We start from the raw sequence: 27,007 nt of genomic DNA on the forward strand, positions 1-27,007 counted from the left end.
GTCTTTTCTTGGGGAAAAGAGTCTTTGGGGAACGAGACAAGGCTAAGTGCTGGGAACTGAAAGAGCTGTGGCAGGGGACAACTGGTCAGCCAGCCGGACTCAGGGCTGTGTCTTTGGGAGCATGCATGGCCCTGTTGGGTAGAAGATCCTCCTGCCTGACTTTAGCGGAAACCTGTGGGAATTTCTCTCTGGTTCCAATTTATAAGGACCCGTATCCACCCCACCACCGCACCCGTGACACATACACTGGTCTGCTCTGGGAGCAGAGACCTGGAATGAGAAAGACACAAGGGTAGAGACCAGGTACAGAGTTGGAATTGGTTCCTTTATGGAAAAACTGAAAATATAATAAAAATTAAAATAAAACCAGTTTTAAAAAAGCCAGCCCCTGGAGTTTCTACCTCCTGCCTCTGGCCCTCCAGAGGGATGAGACCCCAACCCCAGGGCAGCAAAAGGATGAGGGCTTTCTGCCCCTCCTCTTCCCCCATTCTATCCCCATCTTTATCTCCACAGTGGGGGGCCCCGGGAGGAACCAAACCTGGGTAGGGGAGCAGGGACCCAAGGCCCCGTGGCCCGAGGAGGGAGGCTTGGTGTGTACCCAGCCCCAAAGCTCCCGGCCTGTAGTGTGGGCATGGGCAGGGCCCCTCTTGGCCTGGGCCCAGTGGGGCGGTAGCTGTTAGTTCCAGATCTTGAGGAAGGAGTCCCAGGAGCCTGTGGCCACAGCCATGCCATCATCAGTGACCCCGAGGCAGCTCACACGGTTGTCATGGCCGGCGAGGACACCTGTGAGGGAAGACCGTCAGAACCCAGGCTCCCTGGGCCCAACACCCACTCCACCCCCTGGCACCCAGCACGCACCTGCACGGTCGCCCTTCATGGCGTCCCAGATGTTGCAGTTGAAGTCGTCGTAGCCGGCGAGCAGCAGCCGGCCGCTGCGGGAGAAGGCAACAGAGGTAATGCCGCAGATGATGTTGTCGTGGGAGTACATGAGCAGCTCCTGGTCAGCCCGCAGGTCGAAGAGGCGGCAGGTGGCATCGTCGGAGCCGGTGGTGAAGGCGTAGCCGTTGGGGAAGAACTGCAGGGCAAGGGACCGGAGTGGGATAAGGGCACAGCAGAGCTGGGAGCCTGGCAGACGGGCCAGCCCGGCTCCACCAGGAACTTACCGCCACAGCATTGATGTCCGACTCGTGGCCGATGAAGGTCTGTCGGCACATGGAATCCCGCACATCCCACAGCTTGATAGAGGCGTCACAGGCACCAGACACAAAGGTGCGGCCATCGGGGGCCAGTGACAGGGACATCACATCTCCACTGTGCCCAGCAAAACCCACTGTCTGCTGGCCTGTCTCAATGTCCCACAGGGCACTGGAGACATGACAGAAGGAAGGGATCAGAGAGGGATACAGGGCAACCCCCCGCCACCCCAACCATGCGAGCCCAGCCCTGAGAGAACGTCCGAGCAGGGGGCACACGGAGCCACCAGGTCATAGGAAACGGAGGCCAAGTGTTCAGAAGACCCCCCTGCTCGCTCCGGGCACACACTACATACTAAACACCAAGGCAGGGGCACTCGGAGGCAGGAAGTATTGGAGAGTCCCGACTACCTAGCCCTGGCAGGGCCTCACCAGGTGGTGTCCCCGGAGCTGGTGATAATTTGGTTGTCATCCAGGAAGCGGCAGCACGACAGGTACCCTGGGGAAAGGGGCTGGTCAGCAGAGGCTCTCGGCCGGCAGCCCAGCCCCTCCCCCCGCAACAGCGCCCCCGAGCCCTGCCAGGTCCCTCTCACCGGTATGGCCAGGTAGCTCCCGGCTGACCCGGACATTGCCCTCGCGGGTCTTGAGGCTGTAGATGGAGCAGATGTTGTCTAGCCCTCCGCAGGCCACAAAGTTCCCTGAGGGCGCATAGGCACAGGTCATGACCCAGGAGGAGCGCAGAGGGATGGCATGGACCTGGAGAGAAGGGGCAGTGCCCAGGGTCGGAGCCAGCCAGGGCCTGCGGCCCCCCCACATCTGGCCTCAGGCCCCGCCTCTACCTTGTTGGTGGTATAGCTGTCCCAAATGATGAGCTTCCCGTCCTGGGAGGCGCTGACCAGCAGCCTATTGAAAAGTGGCAGGGGAGAGGCAGAGGGGTCAGGGTGGGAAGCTCCCTCTGGAGACGGGACACCGAGGCCCTCTGCAGCAGCAGACCTGCTGACCCCAGCAGCAGCCAGAAAGTTCCTGCCAGTGCGCTCCTGCTTCCCACCCCCTGGGGCTGTCTGGGAGTCACTGTCTTCCCAAACACGCTCAGCAACACACAGGCATCCGGGTCATCCCGCCAGATCCGCCAGGTTGCAAGCCCTGCCCCAGTCGGCCTGCTACAGACTCAGCCCAGGGCAAACACGCCCCTCAGCACACGGCCCCAACCACACACACACACACACACACACACCCCTCAGCACACGGCCCCAACCCCACACACACACGCCCCTCAGCACACGGCCCCAACCACCCCCCCCACACACACACCTTGAGTCTGTCCCCCAGTGCATGGCATAGATTTTTGCCAGGTGCCCACGGAGGGTCCTCCGTGTTCTCATCTGGATTCTTCCCACTGGGTCCAGCCCAGCTGTGATCTGGAGGTAGAGGCAGACGGTGCTCAGAGGGGTTCAGGCGGCATGGCCCACCAAGTAGTGCGACTCCGACCCTCGCTCTTTCCCTAAACCCCAGGTTCAGCCCTGGATTCATCTCACCTGGGTCAGTGTTGAATCCCCACATGCTTTTCGGGCATCCTATAAAAGAGATGGCAGAGCTCATCAGAGGCAGGAGAAGAGGGGGAGGAGGAGGCAGGGGAAGGGGTGACAGACGAGTGGAGAAGAGGAGACAGAGACTAGGGTAGCCGCACACACAAGAACCCCCCCCCCCACCACCCCAGTCCATTTAGGCCACCTGGCCCTGGCGGCTCAGCCTCCCCAGCCCCGCGGTCAGGCCCTCACCCGGATCTGGTTCCGGAGCTGCTCAGCCTCCTGTCTCAGTTGCTCCAGCTCACTCATGGCGCCGGGCCCGTGGGGCGGGGTTGGGGGCGGCTGGGGGCCGCGGGACGGGGGCTGGGGGAGACAGCTCCTCGCCGCTGGCCCGAGGCCTGGGGGATGCAGGGCTGACGTCAGGCCCAAGGCCGCCGGGGAAGGGGGAAAAGGCGGGGTTGAAGAGCGGCCCGGAAGGGGTAAGTGCCGGTGGGGCGGGGGGGAGGGGACAGCAGCGGCGGCCGCGGTTCGCGAGGCAGAATCTGGGTCTTTGGCACGGGAGAGATGTTGCCCAGGAAGAGGTGACTTCCCCAATCTTCCTCCCGCCCCCCGGAAACGGAGCGGGAAGTGCAAGAGGAAGCGCAGGGGAAACCCCTCCCTCGGACAGCAGCCCGGGCGGGACACCCGCGGCAGGAACTGAAGGGGGGACGAAGGGGGGGAGGGGAGGGGGCGGGGAGAGTCCCTTGGAAAACAGACCTGGAGTCCGCCCGGGCCCGCACAGGCACCGCCCTCCTAGCACCTAATTTTAAAAGGGGCGGTGCCTCTTTAAATTCACCCCCACACGCCGCACACCCTCCACACACACCCCCAGCTTCGACTGGGGTGGGGGAGAGACCAGAGGGGGAAGCTGGGCTGTTCGTGGGGTTGCCTAGGCAACCGTCACCCGGACTGAGAGCACCTCATTGGTGAAGTGCCCCCACCCTAGCCCTGTTGCCAAGGCAACCGCATCCACGGCAGAGACCTGTAGGGTGGGTGACCCCACCCCCGGCCCCATCGCCCCCGCCCGACCCAGCCTCCCACCCCAACCCAGAACCAGCCAGGGTGGCTGTTTACAGGATTTGGGAAAGCCGATTGGCACTAATAGGTTCGGGACGGCTCACCCCGGATAATCCCTGGGCCGGCTGCGCCCCATTAGCCGCCCCTGGCGGGCGGAGAGAAGGGTGGCGGGGAAGGCAGCCCCAAGCCGCTGCTCCCTCCAGCGCCGAGGCCGCCCATTCCAGCGCGCCCGCAGAAAGCCCGTGGGAGCCGCTCTCGAGTAATTAGTGCTCCGAGGAGAGGTCCCCAGCCCTGAGGCGCGGAGCTGCTCTCTCCCAGATGCGAGCCGGCGGGCGGGCTGGCGGCCCCAAGCGGCCCGGCCCTGCGCCCTCGGCACCCCAGGAGCCCAGCCTCCGGGCTCCGCGTCGGGGCCCCAGGGACCCGGCCGGCTCCGCTCCAGGGCCCGCAGTCCTGCCCCCTTCTCCGGACACCTGTGTGATCTGGCAGGGCGCGCGGCACTCTGTCGACCCAGACGTCCCCCACCCAGCTCCCACTTCCCCCAGGCCCTGGGCGTTCCTCTTCCCCACTGACATTTCCCCTCTGCCAGTTCAGCTTTCTACACTAGCGCCGGGGGATGCCCCTCCAAAAAAGCGGGGAGCCTGTTGCGGTGGGGGGCAAAGTCTCCCATTCCGCGTCCTCAGTTTCGGACAAAGCCCCTTCCTTCCAGCTGCTAGCAGCCCAGACCGAGCGGCAACGCCAGAGGCCAGGGGCAGAAGGAAACAGGCTGGGAGGAAGCCGCCGGGGGCGGGGGCGACGCTTCCAGCCCTCAGTCCCCATCACCCTCCAAGGCCCCCTCGGCGGCCCCCGGAATCTGGGCATACAGCAGCCGGGGCCCCAAGGAAAAATGGGGGTGCCACCGCCTCCGCAGGTCTAGCTGGGCGAAGGGGAGGGGACATGGGAGGGTCCCGGATCTGGCAGCTGGAAGGCGCGGGCCGGTGCCTAGCTGCGAAGCGCAGTGGGCCTGGCCCTCCGGCCCCCACGACCTCCATTTTGCCCAAAAGAAAGCTAGACGTGGGATAAGGGCGTCCGGGAGCTGGGTTTGGGGTTAGGGCTAGTACAGGGAACAGGGTGCCGAGGTCTCCGGTCTAGAGTAACGCGACCAGAAAACACGTACAGAACCCAGATCGAGGGGAGGGTGGAGGCTAAGGGAAGGGTGGCCTCGCGGCCTTGCCTGCCTCTCTGAGGATTCTGGAGTTTTGCAAGGCGAACGCCGGCATGGGTGAAAAATGGGAGGACACGAGGGGTGCTACCCAGGGGCAAACGGGAGGGTGGTGATGGGGGAGAAGGGGGCGGGACGGGGCCCAGAGGAAGCCCGGAATTCGGCCCCCCAACTTCCCAGGGAGCAAGAGGCAGGAGAGGCTGGGATGGGGTCTGGGGTGAGGCAAAATGCCCCTGACGGTGCGGGGAGCGCGCGCATTGTTGGGGATGAGGGTCCCCCCAGTTCCCCTTCCGGGTTTGGGAGCGACGGGGCCAGAGGAAGGGAGGGGAGGTCTGGGGTGCTACGTCCGCTCCCAAGAGGCTAGACCGGGGCGACAGAAGGAAGAGAGGTTCCCCCACGGGAATTTGGGGCTGGGGGAGACGAGGACTTCTTTTGTCAGCGGAAGTACCTGTGGCGGTGGGATTCTGCGAAGGGTCGCTCGAGGAGCGCGGGAGGTCCTGTCTTCCTCCGCGGCGGAGGCGGCAGCGGCGGCGACGCGGATGGATTTCCTCAGTCACCCCAACTCAACCGTCCAGCGCTGCTCTCCCCAGAGCGGAGGGATCCCGCCCGCCAGTGACGCGGCCGTCGCCGCCGCGCCCAGGGCCCGGCTGGGCGAGACCAACTCCTTAGTTGGGGGGAGGCCGGAAGGCAAAAGACCCCTTAAGGGGCAAGGATTGACTCCGTCACAACAAAGATACTACACCAAACTAGTTCGACGCAAAAAGGACCAAAACGAATGCTTTGCTTCCCGAAAAGGAGCAAGACACCCCCCCGGTACTGACGGAAGTGGTACTGACATGGGGGTGGGGAGGAAACCGCTCGCTGGTCACGTGACCCACCCTCCCGGACTGGGCGGCTCCACACTGGGCCGGGGAGCTTGACGCCCCAGTTCTTGGTTGCCACGCCCCTGCCCCGGTGAGACCACGCCCCTCTACGGGCTGGGACCGTGAGGGTGAGATCCCGAACCGCACCGCAGTGGGCCCGTGCCCCTGAGGCGGCAGAGGGAGAGAGCTGCTCTTCTGAAAGTCCCCGAGGAGTGGTGCGGTCCCCTGAACCTGGGAATGGTGAGAAGAGTCGTGCCCGGGAAGTCCCCCAGCGTGGGCTTTTGTAGAACTCTCCTGGAGCGCGTGACCCTGTAACAATACCTCATATTTACGGAGTTCCATATTTATTTAATCCTCACGACAGTGCTGTGAATTTCAGGACTAGCATTGTCCCCATTTTATAGTAGTGGAAGCAGGTTCCTAGGACTGCAGAGTTGAGATAGGAACCAAGGCAGCTTTAGCGACTTAATTGTGCAGTAATTATCAATCCTGGCCTCTTGAGGAATGTTCTCGTGGACCCTCCCTGTAAAGGACTGAGAATGTAAGCATAGAGGCCTTAGTTTCCACATCTGTAAAATGAGTGTCGACTGCTGCCTGCCCTGCGAGTCACGTTCGATTGTTAGGAGATTGTGACATTGTGAAAATGCTTTGGAAGGTTCAAGTCAAATGACCAGCCTTCACTGAGCCCTCATCCGATTTAAAAGTGAAAGTACCAAAGTAGACAACTTCTTGTAGTCTCAACTCAGGCATTACAAAAAGCTTTCAAAGCACAGTTTTTTCTTTTTTGTTTTTTGCTTTTAAAGAAAATAAGAGGGGCGCCTGGGTGGCTCAGTGGGTTAAGGCTCTGCCTTCAGCGCAGGTCATGATCTCAGGGTCCTGGGATGGAGCCCCGGATCGCCCTCTCTGCTCAGCGGGGAGCCTGCTTCCCATCCTCTCTCTTTGCCTGCCTCTCTGCCTACTTGTGATCTCTGTCCAAAAAAAAACAAAAAAAAAACAAAAAAAAAAAGAAACCAAAGTCACATTCTTCGTTATGCACAAATAGAAAATCCCTTTTATGTGCACGCACCAATTCAATGATATATTAGCAGTAGATGATAGATGTCAGTTAGGTATTAGAATTTGGAAGGGACCTTATAGATAATTCACTTCAATTTCCTGTCCATCTACAGATGGGCGAAGTGACTTTCCAAAAGTCACTTAGAAAACTGGCAGCCTAGGACCAGAACCCAATTTTATTAATCTCTGTAGTGCATCTGACATTGCTTCCTCTCACCTTTTGGCTTCACTTTTCCTCTCACTTTTGGCTAATATGCTTCTTTGTTTTAACGCACGCAGCAAACGTTCGTTCGCTTAGTCTCAGTGATGTACAAGGCACCGTCCTAGGCTTGGAGGATACAACCACGAGGTTACAGTCTACGGAGGAGACAGATGGTAGATGATCACTGAAATGACAATTAGCACTGCTGGCTTGGAAGTGCCATTTGCTAAGAGCAGAACATTTGAGAGGGGACACATTTGGGGAGGAAGATCAAAAGTTTTAAGTTGGGACATGTTAGGTTTGTAGTGCCTAGGAGAAGTGCAGAGAAGAATATTTGGTGGCTGTCTGTGCAGGTCTGGGGCTCAGCAGAATAATAGGAGTTGGAATCGAGCCTTGAGAATGAGTGGCGTTTTAGAGCAGATGAAGTCATAAAGAAGTTCAGGGAAAAGACAAGATGGCCTAAGACCAAGCCCTGAGGAACTCCAACATTAGAGGTCAGGCAGAGGAGAGCAGGCTGCCAAAGGAGAAGCCAGAGAGCTAACAGGAAAATCAGGAGAATGTGGAGTTCTGGAACCCTAAAGAAAAGAATGTTCCAAAAAGGGAATGGCAAACTCTGTTCAACGCCGTGGAGGGATGAAGCAAGACTGGACTGGGAAGTGTTTATGAGGTTAAGTAACATGGAGGCCATTGGTGACTTCGTCAAGAGTGCTTGCAGTGACTGCTTTGCTTGTAGTGGGCTGAGGGTAAGTAAAAAAGAAAAAAAAAGGAGGCAGTGGAGATAACCAAAGTGGCCAAAGCTCTGGGAATCTTGACTTGGAAGGGGTGGGGGTGGAAAGGTTGGGCTACATATGGTGAGAGGAGAATCCGAAGTCAAGGTATTTGCGTTGTGTTAGGAGCTACTGGAACTTCTGTAGATGATAATGGGAAGGATGGGGGCTGGGGGAGGTGAAGGATACAGAAGGGTTGGGGAATGGCCAATGGGTGACCAGTTTCTCTGAGAAAGCGGGAGCCCTGGAGCACATGTGGAGAACCTGGCTCTCACAGCATGGGCCAATTCCTCCTTCCTCTGACTCTCCTTTCTCAGGCTTCTCCTCGGTCCTCCCCTCCTCCTCCAGGCCTCCGTGAACATTGTTTCTCTCAGAATCCCAGCCTCAGCCTCCTTTTCTCACTGGTGCCTTCCTTCATTACTGTGACTGTCCTTGAATTGCTTATACCTCTCAAATCTCCATCTCAGGCCCAGAGTTCTTCCCCACCCTCCCCACCCCCGGTGTAGACTTGGTGTGTGTCTAACTGCAACCTGAGTATCTTCACGTGGTTGCTCACAGACAGTGGTGTGCTGGAGTCAGCTGTGTCTGTTCACACCGGCTCACAAGAGCCCAGTGTGCACCTCTCTTCCCAACTCCTTGTTCAGTGAAGTCATGTGGATAGAAATAACTTTTCATTGTCACGATGGGAGTATTTATTTACACCACGGAAATTGGCAAAGGCTTCAGCTCAGGGCTCCCCTTTCCGGAAGAGCTGATTTTTTTTTTTTTAAGATTTTATTTATTTATTTGACAGACAGAGATCACAAGTAGGCAGAGAGGCGGGCAGAGAGAGGGGGCAGGAAGCAGGCTCCTCGCTGAACAGAGAGCCCTATGCAGGCTCGATCCCAGGACCCTGAGATCATGACCTGAGCCGAAGGCAGAGGCTTTAATCCACTGAGCTACCCAGGTGCCCCCAGAAGAGCGGATTTTTAAACCATTTACTATACACCACTGGTCACAGACCTGTCGTCTTCAACACATTCAAAACTAAATTAATCCTCTTCTACCCCATCCCACCCCGCCCAACACTACTCTGTCTCTGAATCTCTTGGCCCAGTTAATGGCATCACCACCCACTCAGGAGCTTCTCACACCCTCATTCCCCATATCCAGAGATGATCAGCTAGTTAAGATCTAGGCCAAGCGGCACCTGGGTGGCTCAGTGGGTTAAGCCTCTGCCTTCGGCTCAGGTCATGGTCTTGGGTCCTGGGATCGAGCCCCACATTGGGCTCTCTGCTCAGCGGGGAGCCTGCTTCCCCCTCCCTCTCTGCCTGCCTCTCTGCCTACTTGTGATCTCTCTCTCTCTCTGTCAAATAAGTAATTAATATCTTAAAAAAAAAATCTAGGCCAAGCTGCTATAACAAAGAGTTCCCAAAATTCGACAGCTTAAGAGACAATTTTATTTATTTATTTATAGATTTTATTTATTTATTTGAGAGAGACCATAAGTGGTGGGAAGTGGCAGAGGGAGAAGCAGATTCCCTGCTGAGTAGGAAGCTGGACACAGGGCTGGATCCCAGGACCCTGGGATCATGACCTGAGCCAAAGGCATATGCTTAACTAACTGAGCCACCCAGGCACCCCAAGAGACAACTTTAAAATAGATCCTCCAGGACTGTGGGGGCATGTCTGCCATCCTCAGCACCTAGCTTCCACCTCTGTGTCTAGTATGGCCCAAGCAGCTTTCCACAATCATACCTGAATTTCACCCACTGGGAAGGGGGTGGGGTGGAAAGCATAAGTTCTTTCCTGTTTAAGGACAACCCTAACTTCTGCTCAGAGGTTGGCCAGTTGCAAGGAAGGCTGGGAAATGTAGTCTCTAGCCATATACCCACCTAAAACATTATTAATAAAGAAAGAAGGGAGGCGGCCATTGATGTAAGGCTAGCCATCTGTGTCACTGGTAGATACATCTTGTCCATGCTACCTCTTGTATATTGCTTAAATCCATCCCTTCTGCCATATGCCAAATACTATTACCCAGTCCTAGCCTATATCCTGGCCTCTAAGTTAGTTCCTCTCTATTCATCTGCCAAATAGCTACCGGACATACCTTTCTAAAATGCAAATTAAATCATATAATTTCATTGTTCAAAACTATGTAGTAGGGTGCCCGGATGGCTCAGTTAGTTAAGCAACTGCCTTCAGCTCAGGTCATGATCCCAGAGTCCCAGGATCGAGTCCCGCATCAGGCTCCCAGCTTCATGTGGAGTCTGCTTCTCCCTCTGACCTTCTCCCCTCTCATGCTCTCTCTCTCAGTCATTATAAATAAATAAAATCTTAAAAAAACAAAAACAAAAACTATGCAGTAGTTGCCCACTGATTCCATGAGAAGGGCCAAACTTCATGACACACAGCCTGGGTCTTGTCCCCTCGCAGAACGCCTTCTACCCCCAATCCAAGACGACTTCTTTGCCAGCTGGGAAAATTCAGTTCCATTTTCACAGGCTTAGTTTAAAATTTGCCTACCCGACCACACTGTTGTTTGTGCCCCACTGCAATGCTGGCTCCACTCCTATTGCGGCCTTTTCTGGGCACTCACCACTTTCACTAGGGAGGGGCTCCCTGTGAAGCCAAGACTCTTGATTTTTCTGGCAGAGGACTGGGGGAGAGCTCATCGAGCAAGGAATAGACCATCACAAGATGCCAAATCACTTCCAAGGTGTGGGGTCTGGGGGTGCGGGCCCCACCACCTTTCACCTCATTACCAGATGTCCATCTTTGGCCACCCTGAATGTGGGCTTGGAATGTGAGAACTTCCAGATGATTTTGTGGAATTAATTATTTAACCCTCCATCTTCCAGCATAAACATTAAACCCTAGGAGAGTCACATCAACTTATGTGAGCCATGTTATTCCTGGTGTCTATCAGGCCCCTAGAGAACATTTATGAAATGAATAGAAGCAAGGTAACATTTCCCCCAGGATCAATACTTTTCACACACCACAGTTCAAACCTCAGCTCTGTCATTTACTAGCTGAGTGACCTTGGGCCAGTCACTTGATCTCTCCATGCCTGTTTCCCATGCAAAGTGGGGATGATAGTCGGGTTATTACAAGAGCTAAATTACTTAACATTTGTAAAGCACTTATAATGCTTTACATCCAGGCACTGGATGTTATGTGTTTGCCAAATCAAAATAGAGTTTAAGTATGAACGAGTTGGTCTCTGTCCACTTTTCCAGTCTCATTTCTCCCTGACTCGGGTCTCTGCCACCAGCTCATCTGCAACCCTCCTTCAAGCCAGAGCTTCTGACGTCTCTAGAACTTTGCACATGCTATTCTCTGTGTGGAAGACCCACCTTGTTCACCAGTGAAACCCTATTCATCCTTCACAATTCAGCTCACACTTCACTTCTAGAAGCTTCCCTGGGCTCTCAGAGACAGGTAGCCCCTCCCTCCTCCAGGCCCTCACTTCCCCCAACTTTCGTGCATGTCTGAACTCCCCATTGCACCAAAACCCCTTGAGAGCGAGGATAGATCTTACGCATCTTGGTACTCCCGTGCCTTGCACAAAGATGTTTGCTGAATCGATGAGTGGATGGTGAAATGTATTAGTAATCTTTTACCTGAACTACATAAATAATGCAACGGAATCATAATACAACAGAATGACCCATGGAAATTGGCCACAGTTGACTGGAAGGCAAATCAAGTCCAGGGGTGTAATCAGCCAGCTGTAGTTTCTCCACCAACCATGAGAGGAAAATTCAGTTCTCATTACAACACTACCGATTTCTAACTTATGGATAATAGTAGTAAAGCCTCAAAAGCTCCCCGGGAACATTCTCAGGACCAGTGTTTACTGAACAGTCCTGCATGCCCAGCTCTTAGCCAGACACTTGATTCTGGCATCAGACTGTGTCCTCACTCCCAGCCATCCTTCAACTAGGGATGGAGAAGCTTGGACTGGGACACAGAAGTATTATGAAATAAGGTCATGTCTCAACTGGCTGATCAGAGCTGTGAGTTATAGCTCAGGCTCTGCCCCAGTTGGGTGTGTGACCCAAGACAGGGCTGGATCCATTATCAGTGAGGTTTCTCCTGACTTGGGGCAGTCTCTGAATCTGAGACCCGACTGGGTTAAGGGATGGGTGACAGAGAAGTGAAGCAATGTCATTAAATGTCAACAAAAGGAGAGGGGCAGGCCACGAATAGAATCACTTTCCACTGCAGTGTCCCCCTAAGCCTCACCTCAGCAATAATAATCATAATAATAATTGTGGACGATAAAGAAATGCAGGTGCCGAGAGGTCAAGGGGCTCATCCAGTCATCCAGGTCTCATTTATAGAGGCCAATAACTAAGTCTCTCAGGAATATTTCAGTTTCCCAATAGAGTCAGCTTTCTCCCCTACAGCTCACCTCTCCCACTTAAGCGCGGACACCTCCAGTCTGAGGTGCCAGGCCTGGACTCCCAGCCAGTTTTGGGCATGTGAAATGCCATTGTTGCCAATGGGTAATCAATGAGCCATCTTAAACCATCTGTCCTTTGTGGGGGAGGGGCTGGCGAAGCCTCTTCCAGAATGGGCATCTGGTGAGCAGAGAAACTGCTGGGGCATTGGCTGTCACAAGATACCCTCTTCCTGTGCCATCTATGGTCTTTTGGGAGGGGGTGCTGAAACCCACCATCCATGGTCTTAGTGCTCCCCCCACCCTCAGCAAGTAGGTGGTAGTGCCCTCAAAACAAACGTATTCATATGCATATACATACACGCACATACATGCGTATGCACACATACCCTGACACGCATAAACCCATACATTCAGGCACACATCTACACATGCTCACGTAAGAGTCTCTCAGCTAAGCCAGGCTGTTGGAGCTGCGCCTTCCCCTTTGCTATTAAAACTGCTGTGGAGGTGGTAGCAGGCCAGGAAAAGAGCTGGGGAGAAATAATGAGGGAAGGAAGCTAAAGATGGGTTAGCTGAGCACGGGTACACGTGTATGTATAGGGCCCACGCACCTGGGATGGGAGAGGAAAAGAGGGGCCATTAGAAAGACAAGGGTGGAAAGAAACTGGGAGAAGATGGAGACACACCCCCTCCTGTACCTCTCCTTCTTCCCTTCTTCCTTTCCTTCCTTTGCCCTATGATTTCATTCAGGCCTGAGAATGGCAGAACCTTGCTCAGGAGCCGGAGAATGGACAACTCTCCAGGACTATGGTGCCCTCTCCTCCACCCCATTTACAAAAGTAAGGGAGCAGGGCCCCCGTCAGTCATCCCGCGGCGTCCTGGTCCAGATGGACAAGGTTTCCATCTCTTTCGTACGTCTGCTCTCTACCTGGCTATCCCTTGGGGTCGGTCTCAAAGTCCTTGGCTATCTTCTCCCAAATCTTAAAGTTGAGGTGTCTGCCCCTTTAAAGCAGCAGCCCCCGGTCAGGTTATTGTCTAGCCTTGTAGCCAATCGGCGGCGCCTTTGGGGGCGGGGGATCCGGCCTCCTGATTGGCCATGTCGCGCCCCGCCCCGCCCGGGATCCCGGGAGCTGTCCGGCCGCCTCGGTGCTGATCCCGCCGCCGCCCACGGGCCGTGAGCAACGCTGAGCGGGCATTATGAGCGGGGGCGTCTACGGCGGAGGTGAGCTAGCCTCGGGCTTCAGGCTCCCCAGCCTGTCGCGGCCTCACCGGCAGCCCTGCACCCCGAACCCGCGCGACCTAAGCTCTGGGCACCCCAGGGCCTGTCACCCGGCGCTCGAACGGGTTTGGGTCCTGCGCCACTCCTACCTTGGTCCTCCCGGTTAGGTCGCTCGCGCGCACTGGGCTCACTCTCCACCATCCAACTCACCTCCTCCCGCACCCCTCCTCCTGCCCCTTCTTTCCCGGCAAAGAGAGTGGCCTGAATAAGGCCACCGGGCAAGAAGGGACTCTGTAGGCTTGAGCCCACTCCCAGGACCCCAGACTCCAGGCCGAGCTCCCACCTGCCCTGGCAAGCGTTGAAGGTGGCGAAACTGTGTCTCTGCCCTGACGTCCTCTCAGAGCTATCCAGGGCCGGGGCGGGGGGAGGGATAGATAGCGGGGAGAGTTTGGAATAAGTCCCCTCATACACCTGTCTCCCTGCACAGATGAGGTGGGGGCGCTGGTCTTTGACATTGGCTCCTTCTCAGTCCGCGCTGGGTACGCTGGAGAGGACTGCCCCAAGGTGAGCTTTTCAGCCCCATCCCCGAGTCCTAGGGGCTCCAGACTCCGCTCCATGCTTCCTAGTGACCCAGGGTTCTCACAACCCAGAGAGAAGCTCTGGAGAGCGGGAATGTGGGAATAAACCCATGGGCGGGCTGAGGACCTTGCCATGGGCCTGGACAGGGGCAGGAGGTTGATCCCTCTTCCTGCCCATGTTCCCTCCAGGCTGACTTCCCCACCACGGTGGGGCTGCTGGCCGCGGAGGAGGGGGGCGGGCTGGAGTTGGAGGGGGAGAAAGAGAAGAAAGGGAAGATCTTCCACATCGACACCAACGCCCTGCATGTGCCTCGGGATGGAGCGGAGGTCATGTCGCCCCTCAAGAATGGCATGAGTAAGGAGCCCCCACCCACCGTCTCCCGCCACAGACCCGGAGCCCACACACCACAACCCGGGACACATCACCCCACACCCATGGAGTCTACCTTGCAGCTGCCCACAGCTGCCTGGTTCCCAGCCCAGGGGCCCGACAGATACCTAGGAAGGGGGGATTTCTGCCGGAACTGATCTCACTTCCCCTCCCCTGGACTTGGCCTCCCTCCTTGCTTTGCTTCCTGTCCCTGGACCCCTGCTGGCCCACCCTCATCTCTCCATGCTGGTCTCCTGGCCCCAGTTGAGGACTGGGAATGCTTCCGTGCCATTCTGGATCATACCTACAGTAAACACGTCAAGTCTGAGCCCAACCTGCACCCAGTGCTCATGTCTGAGGCCCCGGTAAGTGCCTTACCCAAACCCCAGTCCTGCCCCAGGGGCTCCCTGCCTCCTTTCTGCCATTCACTTCTCTTCTCCGCCCTTAAAGCATCTGCCATCCATCATCACTCCACTTAACTTTTCAGACTTTTCTTCCAACTCCACCACCTTCAAGCACTTTTTTCCTTTCTGGTTTTAGTCTTTATCCCTCTCCCTCCTCCTGTTTTATCCATTCATATATTTTACGCATTCTGGCTTATTTTACTGCTGTTTCTCCCCTCCCCCCACCAAAGTCCTTTTTGGATCTTTTAACTTAAAAATTTTGCCAATGTTATATATGTACATAATCAGTTTGCTTTATAAACTATGTTAAGGAAAGAACTACCATTCATATCCCCTTCTTTACATTCCCCTTTTCCAGAGGCACCTGCTTTTCTTTTAGATAAGTTTTATCATGTACTCCATATCTCTAAATATCACACTTAAAATGCTGCTTATGGATTTTACAGTTTCAGGCATTGGTTTCCCACCATAGAAAATCGGTAGAATGTTGGGACTCTTGATTTTGGCTCAGGTCATGATCTCAGGGTCCTGAGATTGAGCCCCACCTGGGGCTTCATGCTGAGCTGGATCCTGCTTGGGATATTCATTCTCTCTCTCCATCTCTCTCTCTCTCTCTCTCTCTCTGCCTATGCCCCTCCCCTGCCTTGGGAATGTGCACACTCTTGAAGGAAGGAAGGAAGGAAGGAAGGAAGGAAACCTTGAGCTCTCTTTCTTCCTTCAGCTCACACCACACACTGCCCTCATCCCCACCTTTAAATATGGTTTTATTTTAAATTTTTTAAAAAATCATTTTCTGGGGCACCTGGGTAGCTCAGTTAGTTAAGTGTCTGCCTTCGGCTCAGGTCATGATTCCAGGGGCCTGGGATCAAGCCCCGCATCAGGCTCAGCTGCTTAGCAGAGAGCCTGCTTCTCTCTCTCCCTCTGCCTGCTGCTCTGTTTACTTGTGCTCTCTCTCTATCTCTCTGTCAAATAAATAAATAAAATCTTTTTAAAAAGTTATAAAAAATCATTTTCTGTATTTACACAGTTATGGTTATGTATGCTAATCAGGTCTGGGATGGGCAATAAACTACTGTCACTTCTCTTTCCTGCACAGCTGTTTTTCCTAGAACTGAATATTGTACTGGTTTTTATTTTGCTTAACTTTCTATTTATTTAATAATATGACCCTAAATTATATATCTGCTTATTACTTATCTGTTTATATTATCTATATCCTTTCTCAAAACATTAACTCCATTAGTTACTCTTTTTTTTTAAAGAATTTATTTATTTGGGGGATGCCTGGATGGCTCAGTTGGTTGGACGACTGCCTTCGGCTCAGGTCATGATCCTGGAGTCCCGGGATCGAGTCCCACATCGGGCTCCCAGCTCCACGGGGAGTCTGCTTCTCTCTCTGACCTTCTCCTCGCTCATGCTCTCTCTCACTGTCTCTCTCTCAAATAAATAAATAAAATCTTTAAAAAAAAAGAATTTATTTATTTGGGGCGCATGGGTGGCTCAGTGGGTTAAGCCTCTGCCTTCAGCACAGGTCATGGTCTCAGGGTCCTGGGATTGAGCCCCACATTGGGCTCTCTGCTCAGCGGGGAGCCTGCTTCCCCCTCTCTCTCTGCCTGCCTCTGCGCCTACTCGTGATCTCTCTCTGTCAAATATATAAATAAAATCTTAAAAAAAATAAGATTTAAAAAAAATGGAGGCACCCCTCCATTAGATATTCTATCAATTTCATCTTCTTGAAGGAATCTCTCCAAAGACCCACTGATTTGCTCCACCTTGGACTTGTTCCCTTCTACACAAAGGAGATAGCTCTCATCCTGACATCTCTCTTCACCTTCTTCTTAAAGCAACCCTTCACCTCTCTCCTATGCTAGAGGTCCTATTTCTTGTATCTCATTACTCCTTTTCTTGATGTACTCCCTTGTTTTCCTGGAGCACATCCTCTAGTAACTGCCTTAGAAAGGTCATGAGAAGTAAAATTTTTAAGACCTTGCATGTCTGACTGTGATTGATAGCTTAGCTAGGTATAACATTCCAGATTGGAAATAATTTTTCTTTAAAATCTTGAAGGTGCTTCTAGCACCTATTGTTGCCATCAAGAAGGCAGAGCCCTGGCGATTCACAGACCTGTACCCCTGGGGATAAAAATACATTATTTGTTAATATAATTTTTTTTTTTAAATTTACTAAACAAAACAAAACAAAACAAAAGCAAAAAAAAAAAAAAAAAAAAAAAGAGGGCAGAGCTATCTAATTCCTGATCTTTTGGTGTAATGTTTTTCTTTGTGAAAGTTTGTAGAATTTTCACTTTGTCTTCAGTGTTGTATAATTTCTCCATATTGTATTGTTTAATTTTCGTCCATTGCTCTAAAAACTCAATATGTCCCTTCAATCTGAAAACCTATGTCTTTCAATTCTGTGAAAAAGTAAGTCAGTAATTATTCAATTAAGTAGTTTTGATTATTTATTTGATGATATATTTCTTTTTAAAAATATTTTATTTATTTATTAGACAGAGAGAGACAGCGAGAGCATAAACAGAGCAGAAAAAGAAGAGGGAGAAGCAGACTTCCCGCTGAGCAGGGAGCCCAATGTGGGGCTTGATCCCAGGACCCTGGGATCATGACCCGAGCCAAAGGCAGACACTTAACAACTTAGCCACCCAGGCACCCCTTGGTGATATATTTCTCTCACTATTCTCTGTTCTGTCTTTTGGAAAATATCATTTGGATTTTGCGCCTCTTGAACTGGTCCTCTCATTTCCTTATCTTTTTTTCTTGTGTTTTCCTTCCTTTTCTCTTTTCCTCTAATTACCAAGATATTCCCTCAACTTTGTTTTCAGCCCTTCTATTGATTTTTTTTCATCTCTCCTCCTGTATTTTCAATTTCCAAGAGCTCTTTTTGTTCCACGAATATTACTTTTTAGGACTTCCAGTCCTTCCTTCATGGGTGCAGTATCATGTGTTTTCTCAGAATAATATTAGTTTTGTTTCTGTTTTGGTAAGTTTTCATTTCCCTGCATGATCTCTGTTCTTCCAAATTGCTTTTTCCCCCTGCCCTTTTTGGGAGGTCTCTATCTCATTTGTGAGACTTTTCTCAGATTTCTGAGAAATCCTTGGTTGTGTGCTTATGTTTGCAAGTGGTGGACTGAAACACTGGTTGGAGGCTCTGTGGGATGGGGCACTCGTTGACTGTCATGATAAAGGATGTTGCTACAGGATGACTTGCCTGGGATGATTGTTAGGAAGCCTCTGATAATTGGCGTCTTTAGATCTCTGATGTAACCCATGGGGAAGACTTGTACCCTACAGACAGGACTGGCCATCCCCTTTCTGGGAGCCAAGTGAGGGAATAGGGCTAAGGTTATCACCATTTAATATGCATGGAATCACTTACTTCTCCTCTTTTAAGTATAATGTCTTCACTCCTGACTGTGTCAAGTGTCTCACCAGGACAGAGACCCTCAGTTTTACTCTAGGGAATAAACTTCCAGTCTTCTGCAGAGTTTGGGGTGGGTACTATCCTAGTGACATGGAACTGGGGAGAGAGTTTTGGGAGCTGTCACTTGAATGGCTTTAAACAATCTTATTTTAGCTTACTCTTGACCTTAACTGCCACAAGTACTCAAAACTACCAATTCCTGAACCCTCTGAGGATTCTACAGTTTGACACAGGTTGTTCCTGGCTTTTTCCACTACCAGCTTAGGAATCCATGTTCTTGAATTTGTTGTCAGTTACCACTTAACTATCTGATTTCCAACCTTCAAAACTATGTTGCTGTTTTTTCCTTCCTTATTATTCCCAAACCTTGAGGGTGTCTCTCTATCTCTTCTTCTCTCTCTTTTTTGAGGTAAAATTCACACAACAGAAAATTAACTTTTTTAATGTTAACAATTCAGTGGCATGTAACACATTCACAATGTTGTGTAGCCATCATCTTTATCTAGTTCCCCAACATTTTCACCACCCCAAAAGAAGTACATTTTCTTTTTTTTAAAAAGATTTTATTTATTTATTTGAAAGAGAGAGAGATCACAAGTAGGCAGAGAGGCAGGCAGAGAGAGAAGGGGAAACAGGCTTCCAGCTGAGCAGAGAGCCTGATGCGGGGCTCGATCCCAGGATCCTGAGATCATGACCCGAGCCGAAGGCAGAGGCTTAACCCACTGAGCCACCCAGGTGCCCCAGAAAGTACATTTTCATTAACCAGTTTCTCTCTACTCTCCCTCCCCTTGGCAACCATCAGTCTGGTTTGTGTCTCAATGACTGTATCTATTCTGGATCTTTCTTATAAATGGAATCATACAATATGTGACTTCTCATGTCTGTATTCTGTCACTTAGCATAATATTTTCAAGGTTCATCCATGCTGTAGCATTTATTCAGCATTTTATTCTGTTTCATGGCTGAGTAGCATTGCATTGTATGGCTGTACCACAATTTGTTTTTCTAATTTATCCACTCATGGATTTTTGGGTTGTTTCCATCTGTGGCTATTGTGGATAGTGCTGTTTTGAATAGTTGTGTATGTGGATTTATTTCAGTACCTGTTTTCAGTTATTTTGGATATATAACTAGGAGTGGAATTGCTGGGTCATATGGTAATTCTGTGTTTAACTTTTTGAGAAACTGATTGTTTTCCATAGTGGCTGAAAAATTTCACCTTCCCACAGCAATGTACAAGGGTTTCAGTGTTTCTATGTCCTTCTTTTTTCCTTAATTATTATCAACACTGTAGTGGGTATGAAGTGGTATCTCATTGTGCTTTCAAATTTCATATCCCTAATGACTAACAATGTTGAGCATCTTCTCATGTGCTGGTTAGCTTTTGTGGCTTTGTGTCCTTTTTTTTTTTTTTTAAGATTTCCTAATTTATTTTAGAGAGAGAGAGAGCACAAGCAGGAAGGGCAGAGGGAGAGGGAGAGAGAATCTTGAGCAGACTCTGCGCTGAGTACACAGCCTGATGAGGGGCTTGATCTCACAACCATGAGATCATGACCTGAGACGAAACCAAGAGTCAGACACTTAACCAACTGCACAACCCTGGCACCCCGCCCCCCTGTTTTAAAAAGTAACCTCTATGCCCAAAGTAGGGCTTGAACTCATGACTCCAAGATCAAGAGTTGAGTACTCTACCAACTGAGCCAGCCAGGTGCCATGGGTTTATATCTTTTTAAATTGTGCCCCCTTTTTAAAATTTTATTTATTTATTTGAGAGAGAGACAGAGAGAGAGAAAGCATGAGCAGGGGGAAAGGCAGAGGGAGAGGCAGACTTCCCGCTGAGCAGGGAACCTGAAGCAGGGCTCGATCCCAGGACTCTGAGATCATGACCTGAGCTGAAGGCAAACGCTTTTAACTGAATGAGCCACGCAGGTGCCCCTAAATTACCCCTTTTGCTGGGATCTTGGAAGAGGATAACATTGGATGTTTTAATTCAACCCACAATTCCTACCAGAAATCCTCTTCTCCGCTTTCTTGCCTCTGAGATGCTGAAAGTGAGGAAAAGAGGGATAAACTGGAGGCTGAAAGGAGTCAAAGTATATATGGTACAATAATGAACGGTGGCCAGAAGTCAAGAGACTATGACTCTACCAAGCTCTATCAAGGGCTTTCTTTGTATGTGAACTTGGTCAAGTCACTCTCCCTGAGCTTTTATTTTTTCAGCTGGGTTTGGATTGTAACCTTTGAAATTCTTCATAGCTCTCACACTCTAAAGGTCTGTGCAGATCAAGAGACTTGATCTCTGTCCCCAGTCCAAGTTTGTGTGTGTGTGTGTGTGTGTGTGTGTGTGTGCGCGCGCGCGCGCGCGTTTCTGTGCCTCTCCCTTTTTGAAGCCTCCCTTCCTGCACTTTCTCCCCAGTGGAACACACGGGCCAAGCGGGAGAAGCTGACAGAGCTGATGTTCGAGCAGTACAACATTCCTGCCTTTTTCTTATGCAAGACGGCTGTGCTCACCGCGTATCCTCTGGCAGGAGCTGCTCTGGCTGGGTGGAGGGCCAGGGTGGGGATTGCGGTGTGTGGAGCAGGAGGCTGGACCTGATTCTGTGGAGATAGTGTCCTGGAGGGGAAGACACCCACCTTGTACCCCATTAGTGCAGAAGGACCCCTGTGGGCTAAGTGCCTTTGACCCTGGGGTGGCCAGACCAGCAGCTCTTTCCTATTCCTTGGATCAGGCTGAACTGGGGTGGGGAGTTGGGGTGGGAGAGAGTGGGACCACATTGACAGCAGGGGCTGGGACTGGAGAGAACAGGGAGAAATATCTAACATTGAGGAGTTTCCTCCACAAACAGCCAATCAGCATTCATTTTTTAAAGTCTCTGCCTTGCACTGGCCCCTGTGCTAGGTGCTGGGGCAATAGGGTCCCTCATCTCAAGGTGCCCACAGAGCACTGAACAAAGACTAAAGAGAAACTGGGAGGGCAGAAGGAAGGAGAAAGAGGAAGAAGTTGTGATTCAGACAGGGAAGAAGAGACCGGGGTCTCAGGAATCTTTCTCCAGTGATGGGTCATAAGCCAGAATGAGAGATTTGCAGACTGTGGATGGGCTGGACCAGGAAAGCAGAGAGTGACCAGGCCAGACCTGAGCTCCAGTCCCCTCACTTGCTGCTGCTATCTCTTTGACCTACCCATCCCACACCAGCTTTGCAAACGGACGTTCCACGGGCCTGGTGCTGGACAGTGGGGCCACCCACACCACAGCCATCCCAGTACATGATGGCTATGTCCTGCAACAAGGTGGGGGCCTCGACAGGGGTCGGGGATGCTTTGGTTGGCGGGGAGGGGATCCAACCCCTAACACCCCCTCCCTTTCCAGGCATCGTCAAGTCTCCCCTGGCAGGGGACTTCATCTCCATGCAGTGCCGGGAGCTCTTCCAGGAAATGGCCATCGATATCATCCCACCTTACATGATTGCAGCAAAGGTGGGGTCTCCGGGGAGTCTTGGGCACTCACCCTGTGACTGTTGACTCACTGACCCGCTAGATATCAGAGCAGGGAGCATCAGGGTCCCCAGAGGACCCTGGATCCAGTTCCTTAATTTATAACCGAGGCATTGGAGATCGGACCGGCTGAAGGATGTGGCCAAGGTCATACAGCCAGCTGGTAGCAGGATGTATGAGGGCAAGCGGGATAGACCCAGGTTCAAAGTCTGCCTTTGCCATGTGAGCACTGTGCCACCCCGAGCAGGAGATCAAAGCTCCCCATACCTTGGTTCTTCCCCTGCGAAGTGGCATTAACAGCATACAGGGCTGCTGGGAGTGCTGAGACACTGCCTACAGGGGTTCACCCTGGACCCCCACATGGAACATGGCTCAGGAAAAGGCTGCTTCTTTAAGGTTCTGGTCTCCCACTGTATTCCCCGCGCCCTCAGCTTTCTCTGGCTGGGGCCTTTCAGATCAGCTGTCCCTGCTGCATGAGTGGCGGACATGGGGACAGGCTCTCCCTGTTCTCTCTCCTTTGACAGGGAAGGAGGAGAGACCCCTTTTGTAGGCAACAGAGCAAAGAACCCAGTGCCTGTTAGTGGCAGCAGCACAGGTGTGGTCGGGGTGGGCTGGACAGGGGTGGAGTGGAGGAAGGGTGCTCAGAGGCTTTGTGCCCCCACAGGAACCCGTACGGGAGGGCGCCCCTCCGAACTGGAAGAAGAAGGAGAAGCTACCCCAGGTTTCCAAGTCCTGGCATAACTACATGTGCAACGTGAGGAGAGAGTCCCCCGAAACAGCCCCAGGCCCTCCCCAGCTCCTAGTCCCCTGCCATGAGTAGAGGGGAAGGGACAGGGAGGCCTGGCAGGTGGGCAGCTTGGGGATGCTGCGGAGAGAGCCCGGGCCCTGACCAGCTCCCTGGGTCCTCAGGAGGTGATTCAGGACTTCCAGGCCTCTGTGCTGCAGGTCTCAGACTCTCCCTATGATGAGCAGTAAGTGGCACCCCCGGCCCAGGGGTGGGCAAGAGGGCAGGTCTGGGACTCTGGGGGTGCCCCTGGTCCTCTGTGAGCACCCCCAGACAGAGTCTCTCTCTTTCCTGGTCAGGGTGGCTGCACAGATGCCCACAGTGCACTACGAGATGCCCAACGGCTACAACACAGACTACGGTGCGGAGCGGCTCCGCATTCCAGAGGGCCTGTTTGATCCCTCCAATGTCAAGGTTGGCCCCCAGGGGAGGTATTGGTTAGGGGCTGGTTGGATTCCCCAGAGGCCGGCGTGTTGTGGGGGGGGGGGTGCTGGGAAGGATCCCTGGGGTCTGGGGAGAGAGGGCAGAGGCCCCAAAGCCCAGGTCACCTTTCTTGGCAGGGCCTGTCGGGGAACACCATGCTGGGTGTGGGCCACGTGGTGACCACCAGCATCGGCATGTGTGACATCGACATCCGCCCGGTGAGGCCCGAGTCTGTGTCTGGGCAGAGGGGCCCGGGAGCCGCGGGGAGACTGGCAGGGGCTGGGCCCTGAGGGCGCGCTCCTCTCTGCCCCCAGGGCCTGTATGGAAGTGTGATCGTCACCGGTGGGAACACGCTGCTCCAGGGCTTCACGGACAGGCTCAATCGAGAACTTTCCCAGAAGACCCCGCCGGTAGGGGACCGCCCCGACCGGGGTCCTGGCTTAGCTCTTCAGGACCCCGTCCTTCCTCCTTCCCCAATAGCAAGGCTTCTGGCCACCAGAGCAGACCCCTCCCCCTGCGGCTTCCCAGACTTCCCCACTTCCAGCCCTGTCCCTTCCCGGAACCCAGGTGTCTGCTTCCCCCAGCCCCTCTTTCCCCCCAGAGCATGCGGCTGAAACTCATCGCCAGCAACAGCACCATGGAGCGCAAGTTCAGCCCCTGGATCGGGGGCTCCATTTTGGCCTCACTGGTGAGAGGGAAGGGGCCCTGGCTGTGGGAAAGGGGCAGACCCACACAGCCCCATCCCCTTGCTTCCTTATTCGCTCATTCAACAAATATTTATTTACTTAAAGATTTTGTTTATTTGACAGACAGAGATCACACGTAGGCAGAGAGGCAGGCAATGAGAGAGAGGGGGAAGCAGGCTCCCCGCTGAGCAGAGAGCCCCATGCGGGGCTCGATCCCAGGACTCTGGGATCAGGGCCTGAGCTGAAGGCAGAGGCTTTAACCCACTGAGCCACCCAGGCGCCCCAACAAATATTTATTTTTGAGAAAGAGTAGTTAGTGCTCCCAGAAGGGTGACTCTGCCATCAGGACAAATCAGGGAGGACAGGAAGCTGGAGAGACTGGTGGGGGTTGAGACTGTGGCTGAGGCTCCCACTGTACTAAGCAGAGGGGAGACACTGAAGGTTTGGGGAGAGGAAGAAGCGTGACAGTCCCAGTCATGTTTGGGAAGACTACGTCAGGCATGAGTCTCTGGAGATCAGGGTGTGAGCTGCACACGGGGGACCTTGAGAGGATGCTCCTTCCATTGTCCAGGAGTCACAGAGTGAGTAGCAGTGAGGGACGGGGGTGGTGGGTAAGAGGCAGATAGAGGGAGATAGGCAGGCTGGTTCTGGGGCAGTAGGCGGGGAGTTCTGTCTGGGCCTGCTGTTGGGCACAGGCAAGACACTGAGCGGGGAGCTGGAGGTGAAAACTTCAACTCACGGTGTCAGTCACACCGAGGAGACAGCGGGGCCGTGACAGAGCGGGAAGGACATCTCCTAGAGGGGCGGCCCCCAGGGAGACAGACAAAGGTCAGAAATACAGGAAGCCGGGGCGCCTGGGTGGCTCAGTGGGTTAAGCCTCTGCCTTCAGCTCAGGTCATGGTCTCAGGGTCCTGGGATCGAGCCCCACATTGGGATCTCTGCTCAGCAGAGATAATATATAAATAAATAATAAAATCTTTTAAAAAAAGAAAAAAAGAACGACAGGAAGCTGACAGTGCAAAGTCAGCTGGGGGCTGGGAACCTGTCAGCCATACAGTTCCAGCGGCCCCACCTACGTGCCCGACCTAGTCCCCGCTCCAGGGGCAGGCCATTAAACAAAGTGTGGGGTGTTCCTACAAGGGGGGACCTGATCTAGTTCAAGGGTCACGAAGGGCCTCCTAAGGAGCATTCAGGCTGAGATGGAAGACTAAGAACTCTCGAGGCAAAGAGGGAGAGACGGTGCCTGGGCTATGGAAAGAGGCAGGCAAGACCTAGGCGATGGGCAGACGCGGTCGGACTGGAGGGCAGGAAGCTCACCGGGGCAGCTGAGTGGAGAGCGGCTTGAAGAGGGCTGCTGTGGTCTCCACTGTGCCAGGGGCTTGACAGAGGAGTGCATGTCAGGCTGTGGAACCTGGAGCTCATCACAGGTCCAACGGACGGGATGCGGGCATCATTTGGATCAAGAAGATAGAGGGAAGGAGCCCAGAATGACACCCAGGGTGCTAGCTCCTGGCAGCTGTGTCCAACAGGAATGTAACGCAAGCCACACATCCAACTTCAAATTTTCTAGAAGCCGTATTTTAAAAGAGCCCCAAGAAGCAGGAGAAATTAAGTTTAGAGAATATACTTTGTTTGGGACGCCTGCCTGGCTCAATTGGTAGAAATGCGAATCTTCATCTAGGGATTGTGAGTTCGAGACCCATATTGGGTGTAGAGATTACTTAAAAACGGAGTCAGCCAGATGTCCCTCCTTTAAAAAAAAAAAAAAATCTTAAAAAAAATGCACCTTATTTATATCCAAAATGTTATCATTTCAATATGTGATCAATATAAAAATGAGATTTTAAAAAATATTTTATTTATTTATTTGACGGACAGAGATCACAAGTATGCAGAGAGGCAGGCAGAGAGAGAGAGGGGGAAGCAGGCTCCCCGCTGAGCAGAGAGCCCAATGCGGGGCTCGATCCCAGGACCCTGGGATCATGACCTGAGCGGAAGGCAGAGGCTTTAACCCACTGAGCCACCCAGGCGCCCCTAAAAATGAGATTTTTTACATTCTCTTTCCTGGACTTAGTCTTCAGTATCCGTAGTGTATTTTATAACTGTAGAGCACATCTCAATTCCGACTAGCCACCTTTCAGGTGCTCCATGACCACTGTATTGGCCAGCGCTAGTGTAGAAGGTGAGAGAGACCACCGGAGCAGGTCTGGGTCAGGCCTAGGGGAGCTCAGTGGTGCACATGCTGAGTTTGCAGTCCTGAGGGACTCAGAAGGAAGTGTCCAAAAGACAGCTGAGTATTTGGGTCTAGTATTCGGGTTCAGCAAAGGGAGGTTGAGGGAGGGGTGGAGTTTTAGTACCTGAGCAGAAGTCCTAGGAGTGGATGAGCTGGTTCAGGACGGCTTGGACTGTGAGCCCAGGAGAGAAAGAGGGACAGTACCAGGGACCCAGGCACCAGCTTTCAGGAAGAGATGAAGCAACCATCAAAGAAGGGACAGTCCGAGATGCCCAGCACAAGAGACCCTCAAGGGGCAAGATTCAATGTGGGGGTGGCGTGTAGAATAAAGACAACTCCAGTGAGGGCAGAGGAAAGATTCTTCTTGGGAATGTGGGAGACTGGACAAGTTTGTAAGGCTTGATGGAGTGACAGGTACAGGAGGAACTGGGGTGCGGGGAGGCTGGTTGGCCTGAGGCTGTAAGCTCCACTACCCAGCTCTAGCCCAGCGCAGGGCCCAGGGCAGACAGATGTGCAATAAATACTTGTTGAATGAATGAATGAACGTCATGACTGAACAACGTGAGCGGGGGTATTCACCCTCTGAATTTGAAGGAGGGCCGGGAGGCTTGGGGAGGTCCCTGCGGGTGGAAAGGCCGGGGTCCGGGGGCAGGAGAAGGGTTTCCAAGGGGCTGGGCCTGCACAGGTGGAAAGTGGGAGGGCGCGACCCCCCCTCTTCCTCCAGGGACGTCCTGATGGCCTCTGTCGTCTCCCCCTCTCCCCTTCCCAGGGCACTTTCCAGCAGATGTGGATCTCCAAGCAGGAATATGAGGAGGGAGGGAAGCAGTGCGTGGAGCGGAAGTGCCCCTGAGGGCGCCCCCTCAACACCCACACGTCCTCCTGCCGCGCGCCGTCCGCCGAGGTGGGGTAGGGGACGCCAAAGGCGGGGAGAGGGTTTCCCGGCTCGGCCTCCGCCGGCGCAGATCAAAACCCCCACCCTCCAAGCCCTCGTCTCTACCCCTCCCTTCTCGTCCGCTTAGATTGTGATGTTTCTGGGTTGAAAGGAGTAAAAATGTTTTAAGAAAACAAAGTTTGGCCTCCTTGGGCCGGGGTTGGGGTGGCGGGAGTGGGGACAGGAGGGCTGGG

At 53.1% G+C, this 27,007-nt stretch overlaps 2 protein-coding genes across 8 annotated transcripts; one reads left to right on the top strand and one right to left on the bottom strand.

Annotated features, from left to right (window-relative positions):
• Positions 1-293: 293 nt before the first annotated feature.
• Positions 294-5,778, bottom strand: LOC111145586 (G protein subunit beta 2). Of its 2 annotated transcripts, XM_022500555.1 has the most exons (10): positions 5,422-5,585; positions 2,972-3,117; positions 2,729-2,767; positions 2,505-2,611; positions 2,033-2,096; positions 1,787-1,949; positions 1,626-1,692; positions 1,164-1,365; positions 859-1,075; positions 294-783 (listed from the first exon to the last, which is right to left on the bottom strand). In XM_022500555.1, exons 2-10 carry the CDS (start codon positions 3,026-3,028, stop codon positions 677-679), a joined length of 1,023 nt encoding a protein of 340 aa, XP_022356263.1. In that variant the 5' UTR covers positions 3,029-3,117; positions 5,422-5,585; the 3' UTR covers positions 294-676. The 2 variants fall into 2 exon arrangements, with proteins under 2 accessions (XP_022356263.1, XP_022356264.1); XM_022500556.1 differs by lacking the exon at positions 2,972-3,117 and having other exon boundaries at positions 5,422-5,778.
• A 1,060-nt stretch (positions 5,779-6,838) lies between these two features.
• On the top strand, positions 6,839-26,951 carry LOC111146141 (actin like 6B). 6 transcript variants are annotated; one of them, XM_022501556.1, is made up of 14 exons: positions 10,174-13,165; positions 13,961-14,037; positions 14,241-14,406; positions 14,686-14,786; positions 20,680-20,777; positions 21,458-21,552; positions 21,632-21,738; positions 22,421-22,510; positions 22,666-22,727; positions 22,840-22,954; positions 23,101-23,181; positions 23,278-23,373; positions 23,565-23,651; positions 26,652-26,951. In XM_022501556.1, the coding sequence occupies exons 1-14, from the start codon at positions 12,991-12,993 to the stop codon at positions 26,730-26,732; spliced, it is 1,431 nt and encodes a 476-aa protein (XP_022357264.1). In that variant the 5' UTR covers positions 10,174-12,990; the 3' UTR covers positions 26,733-26,951. The 6 variants fall into 6 exon arrangements, with proteins under 6 accessions (XP_022357265.1, XP_022357264.1, XP_022357266.1 ...); XM_022501560.1 differs by having other exon boundaries at positions 13,106-13,476; XM_022501557.1 differs by lacking the exon at positions 26,652-26,951 and adding an exon at positions 6,839-7,837 and having other exon boundaries at positions 13,005-13,165; positions 23,278-23,643.
• The last annotated feature ends 56 nt before the right edge of the window (positions 26,952-27,007 follow it).

The sequence above is a fragment of the Enhydra lutris genome, unplaced genomic scaffold (genome assembly GCF_002288905.1).
Source record: "Enhydra lutris kenyoni isolate GAN:26980312 unplaced genomic scaffold, ASM228890v2 scaffoldscaffold13, whole genome shotgun sequence".
Taxonomy (NCBI): Eukaryota; Metazoa; Chordata; class Mammalia; order Carnivora; family Mustelidae; genus Enhydra; species Enhydra lutris.

Excerpts from the sequence above, each read along its gene's own strand:
- LOC111145586 (XM_022500555.1), bottom strand. The coding sequence starts at position 3,028 with ATGAGTGAGCTGGAGCAACTGAGACAGGAGGCTGAGCAGCTCCGGAAC. Across the intron at positions 2,097-2,504 it reads CACTGGGGGACAGACTCAAG|GCTGCTGGTCAGCGCCTCCC; the intron begins GTGTGTGTGTGG and ends ACTTTTCAATAG. Across the intron at positions 1,950-2,032 it reads ACAGCTATACCACCAACAAG|GTCCATGCCATCCCTCTGCG; the intron begins GTAGAGGCGGGG and ends CCTTCTCTCCAG.
- LOC111146141 (XM_022501555.1), top strand. The coding sequence starts at position 12,991 with ATGATTTCATTCAGGCCTGAGAATGGCAGAACCTTGCTCAGGAGCCGG. Across the intron at positions 21,553-21,631 it reads TGGCTATGTCCTGCAACAAG|GCATCGTCAAGTCTCCCCTG; the intron begins GTGGGGGCCTCG and ends CTCCCTTTCCAG. Across the intron at positions 21,739-22,420 it reads CTTACATGATTGCAGCAAAG|GAACCCGTACGGGAGGGCGC; the intron begins GTGGGGTCTCCG and ends GTGCCCCCACAG.